This window comes from Benincasa hispida, chromosome 5 (genome assembly GCF_027475165.1).
Source record: "Benincasa hispida cultivar pf3 chromosome 5, pf3_genome.v1.1, whole genome shotgun sequence".
Lineage (NCBI taxonomy): Eukaryota > Viridiplantae > Streptophyta > Magnoliopsida > Cucurbitales > Cucurbitaceae > Benincasa > Benincasa hispida.
The window spans coordinates 57753518-57766957 of NC_143482.1; the positions used below are offsets into that span (position 1 = coordinate 57753518).

Genomic DNA, 13440 nt, shown 5'->3' on the forward strand with positions numbered 1-13440 from the left:
TAACCCAACTCAATCCAAACGAATTTATAACCCAACCCAAACAATACAGATTGAATTGGATTGATCAAATTTTTCGAGTAATCAGATTTTTTTGAATATCCCTAATTATAGTTATTATCGAGCATCAACCTAACCATGCAAAATTTGTATTATGATAACATAGTTGAACTAAATAAATAAAATAATGTACCATAAAAACGTCATTTTAATGTGATTGACAACTTGAAAAATCTCACTATCATTCATTAATATTTTAGTTTGACGATATTTAAAATTATTGTTTAAATACAAAATTTTCTCACAATGAACACGAGGAACACACTTACTCAATGCATAACATATGTTTTTTTTTGTTATTTAGAAATTGAGGAATAAATTTTGAAGACAGAAACTATTATATTCCCATAAATATGTGTGGTTTAGATTTTTTTCAGAAAAAAAAATTATGTGAAGGACTAGTTTGAAAAAGAAGTTTTTAGAGGGACTCTAATTTGACAATTACAAAAGTCTTTTTGAATTGCAAAACCAATAAAAAAAAACAGCATGTTTCTCATTTAAAGAATGAAAATGGAGGAATTGATTACACATTTATGTACTTACCTTCTGGAAGATGTTTGATTTATGGTTAACCTTATTTTTCGTACCTAATCTTTTATGAAAATAATAATTTAGTCCCTAAACTCTAATTTATAACGATTTAGTCCCTATATTTTTAATTTTATAATAATTTAGTCTCTTAATTTTAGTATGTAACAATTTAGTTCTCGTTCGTTTAAATTCAAAACAATTTAGTCTTTAACATAAACAAATTTATCAAAATTAGATGTTAATTATCACTATTTTATGATGTAGACTTTGTAGTTTATAAAACTATTGAAATTTTCAATAGTTTATCGGCTTATTTATGCAAGAGATCTCATGAAATTTTAGGAAAATTATTTTAAATGACAAAACTACTAAAAATATTTATAAATAATAGCAAAATATCACAATTTATCTGTAATAGAATGCGATAGACTGCTCTCTGTATCTATCATAGATAGATAATAATCTATCGCAGTCTATCACAGTCTCTCACAGATAGATTATGATATTTTGTTATTAATAGTAAATATTTTGGTTCATTGAAAATAACCCTAAATTTTAATACTAATTTCTACTAAATTGTTACAAATTTTTAAGTATAAAGACTAAATTGTTACAAACAAAATTCAGGGACTAAATTGTTACAAAATTGAAAGTTCTGAGAGCAAATCGTTACAAACCAAAATTCAAGAATTAAATTGTTATTTTGTTGAAGGTTTAGGAATTAAAAGTAATTTTAAACCTTTATAGAAATAAAAAAGGAAAAATGAAATTTATATTAAATATGTGGTTTGTGTTAATATTAGCATAACTCACCTCAATATCATTTCTTTTTTCTGTTAAGTACGGTTTTATTTTTTCCTTTCCATCTTTCTTTCTTTTTTGAATGAATGTCAACATCGACTAAAATGTCAATCTCCATATTGATATGACATTTTAATTTCATGTATATATTGATCATCAATATTGGCTAATATTTTTATAAAATAAAAAAATTACAGAAACTATTTGATTTTTTTTTTACAATTTAATTTTATAAATACTATTTCTACTAATAAATTTCTATGTGTGTCACTCTTTATTCATATTTTTAAAACTCGAGTAAAATTTTAAAAACGAAAAAATATATATATCTTTTAAAAACCTTGTTGTTTTTAGAATTTGCGTAGAATTATAATTATTTTTTTAACAAATGTGAAAACTGTAATAAGAAAAATATCAAAATAGACATGCATACATTTTTAAAATAGAAAACTTAAAATGAAACTGTTATCACTAGGTCTCGTTTGATAGTCATTTGATCTTCGATTTTTAGATTTTAAAAATTAAAGTTATAAACACTACATTAATTAATTAAAAAAACCAAAAAAATGCTAAGAAGTCAAATATTCCATCAAGAAATATGAAACACATGGTAGAAAGAGTAAGAAAATAAGTATAATTTTCAAAAACTAAATAGTTAACAAACAGAACCTAAATTTTGATTGCTTTAAAAAAAAAATGTTTGAGTTAATTTATTGATTTACCATGAGTAGTATCATTTGTTCTATTCATATATATCTTTAATGTTTTAAATCTATTGATTACAGATTAACGGATCTTAAATATGAATTTTATGCTTAACAGATGTTTAAACAGTTTTAAGAACGAACGATTAAAAAAAATGAATTAAACAAGGTAGATTGATCTGTGTTGGTCTATGAAATTGAATAGGGATGTTCACTTTCATTTTTGCACTTATTGAAAAAGAATAATTTTTGCAAAGAGATTTATTAATTCTTTGAATTTTGAAAACATGGATAAATATATGAGTTCCAACCACTAAACTTTAATTTGTAACTAAGAATTTAGTCCTTCTATGTAACAATTTAATTCTTATACTTTAATATTCGTAATAATTTAATCTCTATCGTGATAAATTTTATAAAAATTAAGTTTCAATTTTAATCATATAATGACTAAGTCTTCATAATCTATAAGTAACTTTGAACCATAACTAATTTATCAATCTACGTGTGTCAAAGTTCAATTAAATTTGATTATAGTTTGCACAATAAAGACTAAATTATTACAAATTATAAAGTACAAGAACCAAATTGATGCTTATGTAGCACAATATGTAAAACAAAAAAAGAAAATCTAGATAGAGCAAAATTTAGGTGATAAACTATTTCACAAATAGGAATCCATCATCAATAAAGTCTATCACTAATAGTATTTGCTACATTTGCAATTCTTAAAAAATGCTATTGTATTAGAGACTTAGCCCACTATATAATTAATATTTCACAAATGTCCTAAAATTTAAAAGTCTTAAGATTTGGCTATATTAATTTTTTAAAAACGTCGCTATACAATTTATTAGCCTTAGAAGTGTTGACATTACAAGTACCAAATTTTTAAATTAGTTGCTCAATCTAAGCCCAATGATTTCTTCAATTTCTACAACACTCCATGTTCATTTTTATCTACTTATCAACTAATTAGCCCACCTAACCTCACAACATTCTTGAGAAAACTTGTATCCACCAAATCCTAGGCAAGTGGCTATTTCTCTCTAAATTATTTATTAAACTCATTCCCTCTTTTGACCACAAAGTGTGGTCCATGTTGATTCGTTCACATTTGTTTATTGAACTAAATAAATTAAATAACGCTCCTATATAATTCATTAAAATAACTTGAAAATCATACCAAACCATTGGAGAGCAGGGAATTTCCAAAGAACAATTATTTACAATGGCTCAAAAAATCATTGGCAATTGAATTTTTATTCAAGAAAAATTTACAAATGCCAACAATATGGGAATCAGGACCCAAAAAAGGATGCAATGAAACAAAAAAGGAAAAGGAAATCCTCTCAATTTTATATTATCAATACTAGCACATACATCCTCTTCCACTAGGCAAAAATTTTGGACTTTGGCATATTCTACAAAATAATGTGGCTGGCTCCACCCTCAAGCCACCTAGTTAAAGATTGATTTACAATTGGAATGCTAAGTATACCACAAAGAATATATATATGTGTGTATATAATCTTATTATTGCATAATTATTGGGCCTATACATGATTGAAATATGATGCTCAAAACAACCTGAACTTCTCCAGAGCTATGTTCACTCCTTACAAGCTCCACCAACAATGGGAAAAGCTGTGCAGCATACCTTTTAAATATGTCCCTTTCGAACCCGCATAGAACCCGCAATGCCGAGACAACTAGAGACGTTCGAGCAGCCAGTTCCTCCTTCCTTGCTGAACCCAAAGGAAGAATCCAATGTAGCACAGGCTGGTTGGTTTCTTTTCCCTCACTTGGCATCCCGGTGCACTTCAAGTAAATATGCAAAATTTGTTCACATACTGTGACAAGTTCAGATTCGATAAGAGTTGAATTAGTGACCAATGGGTTATTCGCAAGCATATTCTGGAGAAAGTTGAGGTAGCTCTGATAAGACTCATTTTCGAAGTGAACCACGGGTGGGTCGGATATCTCCAGAATGGAGCAAGCTTTTTGTAGCTTCTTCTGAAGGATTGTATCAGAACTCAGTTTCTGGGCATGTGTGGAAATGGAAGAAAATATCTCAAGAATGATGGAAATGTTGCCTTCTGAGAAAGGTTGGGTATGGTTCTTGTATAGGTCAGTAATGACCTGATTAAAGAAATGAGGAAAAATGTTATATTCTATAATAAAAAAAGAGAGTTTTTGAAATATGAGAAGGAAGCTTACCTGTATGACGAGGAGTTGCATTGAGATATGACTCTTCATTCTCGAAACAATGTAGGAGGCTGTTTGGAGGTCGTCGTCATCGCGACCATCGGTTGACAAACCTTGATCTGAAGCCACATCCACATCATAATAAGATTGAGAGATCCCGGGAATGTTGATGTCATCCATGGTCCTCAGGACCTTGAGAAATCCAGGGACGGTTAACGTGGCCGCTTCCTTCAAAGCAAGAAAAATCTCTCTCCACTCGTTTTCAGTAAGCCTGTTAGCTAAGTCACCTGCCAAACGCATTAATGCAGCAACGCCAGTGCTGGCAGGACCGTGGATCGGACTCCTAATGAATCCAGTCAGAATCGTCACCACGCCGGCTAGTTGAGACCTTATTACATTGAAAAAACTAACAAACAGATCTACTAAACAATCTGCTGCCACTGCACAGGTATCAGAATCCCATGTACTTCCTTCTGAATATTCATCATTTTCATTCATGTCCACTTCTTTCTTGTCATGCAAAGAACTAAAGATGGGGAAGACTACGGAATTGATAACACCAACCCAAAATTGACGCGAGAAAAGATGGCCATGATCCTTCAGGATATTAAAAAGTACTTCCAAGGAACTTTTTCTGATTGGTGATCTAGGATCAGATGTCAACTTTGATAGCCCTGAGAAATGATAAATGAAAAACATTATATAAATTCAAATCCAAACACTGTGTTGGCATGTTTAGGGGTAATTCTAAAATAATTAAAATCACTTTTGTCATTTTCGAAATCACTTTTAAACATGTTATTAATTATTCAAAATCAATTTTGATATATAAACATTGCATTAAAAGTGTAAAATTAAATGTTAAATTAATTTTGAGGGATCAAAGTCGTGTTTCGGAGTGATTCTAAACATGAAATAGTGATTTTTAACCATTTCAAAATCACTCCCAAATATGTACTAAGTCTCATAGGTAAATTTCAAAGGAAAGAGTGTCACCTAAAAAAGGAACGATAACCGCTGATATAGTATAGAAAATTTCGAACATAAGAGTTTATCCCCATAACAAAAAATACTAGACAAATGCATCGAAAAGTGAGTTCGCAGAATTATTCATGTATGGTAAAAATAAATGCATGTCTCGTCTAGCCAAAATCCAGTTTTAAAAGCATCATTACCTGCAAGCAACGGAACCCAATAGGAAGCATAATCATCTTTATCTGTGGGCGTAGGCGTGGGTGTGGGTGTATCTGGAGAATTGGATGAAACATTGTCTCCCACCATCTCATAGCAAACGAGTCCTCCTTCTGCAAGTTTTACCGCACAAAACCGAAGGAATGCAATGGCATTGAGACTGACATCACTATTAAATCTGCTATTTGTAAAAGTAATCAGACATCGAACGCAATCAGTAAATGTTGTAGTCTCAGTCTCAGTTATGTAAGGAAAATATTCTCGAACTATTTTTTCCATGGTTTCGAAAGCCAATAAGACAATATTCTTCCGCTCATCAGCAGCAGCAGCAGTGAAAACCTGAGACAATAGTTGAGTATAAGGTGATTAGATTAGATGATAACTCCATTAATACCCGTCGTAAAAAATAATCATAATTGGGAGGGAAAACTCGTAAGAGATCTAGTTTATTGAATCTATTTAATATTTTCCTTGTCTAAAAGCATACCTCATATAATATGTTAAAGAATTAACACAACCCTAAACCCTAAAAAAATAGTAATAATAATATAAAGGGTTAAATCAATCTGAACCTAATAGCTTAAATTTTAAAATAGTGTAACTTGAATTTTCAGTTCATTTTTTAAAAATTGAAATCACTTCCTTACTAAAATTAACAGTCCAAGTGTTGATAATAAAGTTGGAGCTGACAAGAAGGGCAATATGTTAGTATTGTGACACCCAAATTTTATTCCTGTTGTTTGGAACGTACCATAAAAACGCTTTTCCATCCAGATTTCACATTATTGACCCGACTGAGAACCATCTGCGAAATGCACCGAACAATTAATTCCCTAATTTCTGTGGAGCTGCTTTTCTGCATAACTATTACGAAGGGTCTCAAAAATTCATTCTGGAAGTTATAATTTGCAAGCTCCTCACGCTCCAAAAATTTCATCGCAAGCTGCCTCAGTGAATCCATCACAAATATTGCAACTGACAGGTTTTCTGACAAGCCAACTGACACAAAGAAATCAGAGAGAACATTCCACATGCGAGACCACACCAATCTGATGCGGTTCATGTTGTAATGCCTACAAAAGAAACGATGGCATGAGGTGATTTTCCCATTCCATTTCTAAATGTCCACAAGTCAAAGGCACTGCATTACCTTACCTAAACTGGAGATTTTATTAAAAAAAAGGCTATAATAGATGTCATGGAACCCTATGATATAATAAATATCATTATATAATTAGCATTCTAAACCTAAGGATTTCCTCACTTAAAAGACATTAAACACCATGCAGATGAAGCGAATTCAAGGTATAGACAAAGATCTTACGCCACTTCAACTAATTTAGTGAGGCTGAACACACGTGGGTCTGTAGGAGACTGCAACTCTGCAATAGCAACTTTGCAAAGAGCCTTCACGAATGCTACTATTGCTTCACTGTTCAAGCTTTGACTATGAGCAAATACGTGGTTCAACTCAAAATTGCCTATTTGCTCAAGCAAATTCAAGTTTGAAATTAGGTGGTTAATCTGTTCAGGAGTTACTGGTCCTGGAGAAGAATTCATTCCAAGTGAGGTGCTGTCGTATGAACCTCCACGAACAACAGCCATAACAGCTGGATTTTGGAGACTTCCTTTTCTCTTCAGAGATGATAAACCCACCGACTTTGGTGCTTTCTCTTCAGTTTCGATACTTGATGTGGTCAAAAACGATGCGTCGGATGGCGCACCCTCTCCCAATAATTGTAAATTCTCAATTCTGGAGAGACATGTAAATATGTGCTCCCATGCCTCTTGAAGAAAATTACCATCCTCTATGGCAATCGATATTATAGCCTGTATGTGCGCATTGATTCAGAGATGGGAAAAAAAAAATCATTTATTTTGTTGAGAAGAAAAAAAGAAAAAGAAAAAGAGAATTTCCTCAAAGACTTGCAAAAGATTGACCATACAACAAAATTTATAAAACCAGATTAAGTAGTTAGCTCTTCACGTATGATTCAATATGATCTGAGAAAATAAACGGATCCATAAATTATTGTCCTCCCTTCTAGCCCTTCTATGAAGGCTTATTCCTTGATACAATGTTTGCACATCAGACCTGATTTGATGAGTTCAAGAGTTAGGAGATGTTTGATAAGTTATGCTTCACCGTGGAAAAATGGGCATCCATTTTATAGCCTATATGGGCCACCATATTTTAGCCCTATTCTCGATTTAGATGGGTAATACAGAAAATATCCCTTTATGGGACAAGTTTTTTGGAGGAAAAAACCACTTTCTGTTTTTATGATGAGAATATGCATACCTTTACAGCTTCAACGTTTTTTTGTTTCATATCTGCAGCACAGTGAAGATAGGTAAACTTAGCCATGGATGTCACGAAAGCATCCCGTTGAGTCTGTAAACCCATGACAGCTGTGACATGCACTGCATGCCGAAAGCCTAGTAAGCATTGAGAAGTAGCAAGCTTATCATCACTTTGGTCAAGAGTCACACTGAATGCCGCCAACATAGGACCCCAGCACACTTCCACCATAAACCTCAATATTGATACATCTGTCACAGCATGATAAACAGATCTGCAAATACAGATAAAATAAGTTCCTAGTTTTTAAAAAAGTTCCTAATCTTTTAGGTGCCCAAACCAAAAAATAAAATCTTCCATTGACATATAAAGTATACAACATATACAAGGAAAATCAATTAGAACAAAATCCACAACGAAACAACAGAAAGTGAGAGAATGAAACCATACTACTCTATCTCATATAGATGGAAACAATTATAAAGCAGAAGAGGATTGCATGTTCAAATTACAATGAAAAGCTATTGTCGCAAATAAAATCAATTTCTCACAAGCAGGTTGAATTATCAACTAAGATTTTTGTTATATATAAGAAATATCAACTAAGACTTCATTTCATAGCTTACTCAGATTTTCCAGACTTGGCCTTAAACTGCTCCTGTATGTGCCTTATAAGAAGCCCATTTGCACCAACAGCTTTTTCTTCTGTCTGCTTCCAAGAAACTAAATTGAGTATACCATCCAAGCCCAAAAGTTTGTTGATGCTAGTCGCCTGCTTACTTTGTGAAGCCGAAGAATCAGAATTCATCTTAATTTCATTCCTAACAATCTGATCATAAAGAGCACCAAGATACTCATCAGGTAAGTCCTTGCCGTCATCAATTCCTCGATTGTTCCGAATAAAATCAGCTTTTGTCATCTGAATATCCAACCAAAGCACGATAGTAGTCAGAAAATATCAAAGTACAGTGAAATTTATTTTTTAAAAAAAGTTTTTAAAAAATAATAAAAATAAAAAATAAAAACATGCAAAAAATCAATGTGTAAATAAAACTTAAGAAATAAGAATGAAAAGCAGCAGTATATGTTATATGTTTCAGAAATACTTGCATGCATTCACCAGTCACCACACAAGGAAAAGTATCTCCAGAAATCATGTTTTATAAATCTTAACAGGCAATAAATCCAACGATATTACTTCCGTAAAATCCTTCACTGGGCATGCATAAGCCGCCCTTCAAATCTCTCACATAAAACAATGAAAAAACCTTGCACTTTTGCAAATCAAATGAAACTATTGATGGGCAATACTGTTCTCATGAGAAAGCGACAGATCCCGGGCTTTTTATCCCTTCTGTGTAAATAACCCATGCCGGTTCACAACCAATGACGTATTATTCACCATCCAACATTCAGACCTCTTGGCCAAGTTAAGGAGATTATATGAGAACTCCACAGTAGGAATTAATCAAAAAGACATACTTTTCAGAAAAGGGTCATAGAAGTAACCTAAGTATCATCTAGCTTTACAAGCAAGCTGTTAAACCAATATGCAATCAAATGCACAAGTTAGAGTCAAACCTTTTCTTTCACCATGTTATTATGGGCATCTGTGTTCAGCATAATTACAGAATAAGCAAGCACATAAGCGGTATCTGCACTTGTGAATGAACCAGGGTTACATTTACAGTACCGCTCGGCAAACTTCTCCATGATGCGATCAATCTTTTGTGCCTCTCCTGGTAACCTGAAGCCCCGCAGGAAAAACCTTATTGCTTCGCCAAAGTCCATCACTTTAAAATTAAATGAATCAACATAAGCATGCATGACTTTCAAAGGGAATTCCTCCCTTTCACCCAAATAATCCCCAATGACTGTTTCATTCAGGCCGTTAGTATTTTTGAGAAAAGCAGCCACCTCTTCAGGAGAACCACCAACTTTTTTTGTGCTGATCAGAAACTCAATACCCCTGGAAGGTTTCCTATTGAACAGTGAAATACCTTTCTGAACGTAAATCAGGAAAGTTGTCAGAACGATGCTAATTACCTCTAATATGAAATGTGTTAAAATAATAGATTATATGATGAGTATACTTCAACCAAACAAGATTTGAGGAAAGTGTCAATATTATACAAGTAACAGCAAAAATTAGTAAGGAACAAAATGAGAAAAAGAAGTAGGATTAACCAATGACAAGCAAAGGAGGAAAGGTAAATAACAGGATGAATTTCCTCTCTTGAGAAACCCCAAAGTAATCACACAAGAAGAGCCCCTACTATTAGACACTAACTGAACCCCAAGCAAGAGCATCATCTACCCATCCCTTCCTCGAGAACAACTGCCCCTATGATTTGGAGATAGAAGAAACGTGATCTATAACCAAGGCCAGGGTTCCCAACTGTAAACCCACTCTAGAGGATGTCCTATATCCCTTCATCTATTGTTAGTTTCTCTTTACTCATGACATGGTCTCTCGTCCAAAAATAAATAAAAACCATCAACAACAACAATAACTTTCATCTCCAGTATCTTCAACAACTCATCAGATATTTTGGCTCTGTCCTTAACTTGGCTCTCTTTAAAGCTTTACATTGGTGGAATTCTCCGTTCTCTAATTATAGCCTCTAATCATAATTTCTTTTCTTCCCCTACCCTACCAAAGAAAACGACCTCCTCATAAATTTCCATCATATGATTTATCCATCTTGTCCTAACTTGAGCCTTCATACTGCTAGAACAGAAGCCACCATTCATCACCCACCCTCCACATAAATAAAATGCATTAACTAGAGATTAAGTAATGCTCAAACCTGGAGTTCGATTTTGTACGCTCTTCTTTGCTCAAGTGTAGCAGCATCTGAGAACTCAGAATTACCATCCGGATGAAGCTCAGAGTCAACAGCAGCTGTTTCTTCCCCACTTAATTGATTCTCAGGTGAAGCGTCGTTCTCAGAAGTCTTGAGTAAATTTGGATCATCTAGCTTCATTTGTTGGTCCATCCAAGTTCCCATTGATTTAATGATGCTTACCAAACACTTAACAGATTCAAGCCTAAATGTAACATCCTGTGCTGGAGACAAAGTTGTGGTTGAACCAGAAGGCGGTCCAAGAGCAGTTTTCAAAAGGCCATTCACAATCCTGTAAATATGTCAATGAGGTATGAGGTTAATGTCACAATTCAAACGCCAAGCCATTCCCCCCCACCCCCAAGGTCCCTCTCCTCCTCACCATGTGAGAGGGAGAGGAAAGGCATCAACCCTTGAGAAAACAGATGAAAACTAAAATTATACATCGAATCAAACAAAATCAACGTGTATAACAAAAGATATGGACAAGTGCAGTACCTTTCAAAAATATTTGGAGAATCAACATCACAATCATAGTTGACAAAAATGTCGACCATAATCTGTGGATCTTGAGATATCTTATCCAACAAATTGAGTACGGTCATCTTCTGCAAGAAACTAGGCTGAAGTACATTCTCAAGCACTCGGAGGACAAGCATGGGAAAAAAGATGCCAATTTCTGCTTTCAATCCTGATCTAAATTTTGTCAACAAGCTCGTAAAAATAGAACATTGAAGCTGGAAGATGGCCATCGCCGAGAGGGCACTGTTCTTTAATAATGATAAGCAGAGAAATTGCTTGATAGCATTGAGAAACCTGAAACCAACAGTGACAGAATCTGTCACAGTTTATCCAATCAACAATAGCTTGCTACAAAGTACTCGGACAAAATAAGAAGTTGATTTTGGAATTATGTCCTGAATGTGGCATCTTAGCCACAAGATCTTTTTTCCCCCCGTAACTATAGCCTAGCTCAAATCCTCCACAATTGGGAGACTGTGTAGCTACAGAAACGTTGTAGATTTGTCGAAACAAAAAACAATATTCTGAGTCGACTTTCAAAAGTCATTTTTCCCAATGAAAAATACTTAGTTAATAACATAGCATTACATAATGAAAAGGTAGAAAAATAATTTGGTCAAAATTTTGCATGAATAGGGGAGTTCAAGTCAGTTTATAGACGCATACAAGAGTAGCATTAAAATGATCAATGGAAAATGGAATGCTTGCCTCTCGTTAAAGCGCCAAACTGGACCTGCATTATCCATAACCACCTTTAACAGTTCCAGAGACAATATTTTCCCTCTTAAAAGGATCTGATCATCTGGGTGCTCCGGTGATGAGAATTTCATTGACAATTTACACAAATTCTTAAACAAATAGAATCCATCCTCCCTAATCTTACTATAAACATCTTCCGTTTCTCCTATATCAGATTCACCTTTATTGTCAGCTTTCAGCGGCGAAGCATGGCCATTCTGCAATTGTGCCGCAAACGCATATAATTTCTTATCTGCAATCCCTTCGCTGGCATCCATTACCTCATTGATAAAGTTCTGGCAAAAATATATTGAATTTCCTTCATTCAAGTTCTTATCAGTAAATTCCAATAATTCACTCACAGAAATGATCCTCATGGGAGCATCCATGGAGTCCTCCTCCACCCTACTGAAAACAATGACCATTACTTGACCTAAAACAGATTTTGCACAGATCTGATTCGTACCACTTAAGCCACCGAGATACACATTATAACAAGTCCGAACAACATTAACCAGACAATCCCCGCGGATCAATACACAAGGGCTCCGAACCGCAGAGAGCAACACTCTTAGAACAGTGAGCTCAATTCCTTCATCACCTAGACCTCCTGATTTACAAACAGACTCAACAATCTTATACACAATGGAAATGGCACTGGAATTTGCCTCGCCATCCGGCCGCTCGATCTCGCCACGGAAAAGACCGCGGGAGAACAATTTGAAAACGCACTCAAGTGCGGGCTCAGCAACCTTGACATAGGCGGCATCAAGAGCCAAAAGAAGAGGTTGGAGCACAAACTCCGCATCAGCTGGAGAAAGGCCGGCGAGAGGGGAGGCAGGATCAGGAGCAGCCTCCTTAATAGAATCAAGCTTATCAAGAACGGATTTACAAGAGGAAACAAGGTGAGAATGCTTACGCCAGGCTGCGTTCTTGACAATCTTATCGAGAGAAGGGCCGATCGCACGGCCGCATCTGGACGTGCCACCTAGGGTTTGTGAAACCGACATTGGTGCAGGATCGAAGAACACAGATCCATTCAGCGAAACATACTGCGAATTTGGATTGGATCAAAGAGAATTACCAGTTATTGCTTCAATTCAACGCCCGATTCGAAGGTGAATCTCTTCATTAGAACTGATTGTTCATCGATTTTGCTTTTCCCCCTCTCGGTTTGTTGCCAAGTTGCAAGCCTTGTGAGTCGAAACCTGTTCAACAAAATCACACAGAAAGAGAGAGAAGAAAGAGAACAGAGAGAGAGAGAGAGAGAGAGAGAGCCGATAATTCCGTAAACCGGAAATTTTACATCGTAACGCAAACGGTTGGGTTGGACTCACGTGCATCACACGCGCCTGCATAATAAAAGTTAGATAGGGAGGGAGAGAGAAGAATATTTCAAATTTTCAAGAATTTTTTTAAATAATGTTATTTTAATAATTATTAACAAAAGAAAAAGAAAATTGGATTGTAAGTATTGACAAAACTGGATAGTAGAATCGTGGACCCGGCATACGATTATCTTTAAATCGTGGATAAGATC

General features: G+C 34.5%; 1 protein-coding gene across 1 annotated transcript; it reads right to left on the reverse strand.

Annotated features, from left to right (window-relative positions):
• Positions 1 to 3417: 3417 nt before the first annotated feature.
• Positions 3418 to 13190, reverse strand: LOC120078545 (SEC7-like guanine nucleotide exchange family protein). Its single transcript, XM_039032821.2, has 11 exons — positions 11871 to 13190; positions 11139 to 11456; positions 10605 to 10932; positions 9376 to 9798; positions 8421 to 8713; positions 7795 to 8068; positions 6817 to 7322; positions 6244 to 6565; positions 5477 to 5831; positions 4314 to 4975; positions 3418 to 4235 (listed from the first exon to the last, which is right to left on the reverse strand). The coding sequence occupies exons 1-11, from the start codon at positions 12908 to 12910 to the stop codon at positions 3630 to 3632; spliced, it is 5127 nt and encodes a 1708-aa protein (XP_038888749.1). The 5' UTR covers positions 12911 to 13190; the 3' UTR covers positions 3418 to 3629.
• Between the last annotated feature and the right edge of the window lie 250 nt (positions 13191 to 13440).

What these genes read in the sequence shown, in the direction of transcription:
- LOC120078545 (XM_039032821.2), bottom strand. Translation starts at nt 12,910, where the DNA reads ATGTCGGTTTCACAAACCCTAGGTGGCACGTCCAGATGCGGCCGTGCG. An exon ending in TCTCCAAATATTTTTGAAAG is followed by an intron (nt 10,933 to 11,138) that starts GTACTGCACTTG and finishes ACATATTTACAG; the next exon opens with GATTGTGAATGGCCTTTTGA. An exon ending in AAAACGTTGAAGCTGTAAAG is followed by an intron (nt 7,323 to 7,794) that starts GTATGCATATTC and finishes GCGCACATACAG; the next exon opens with GCTATAATATCGATTGCCAT.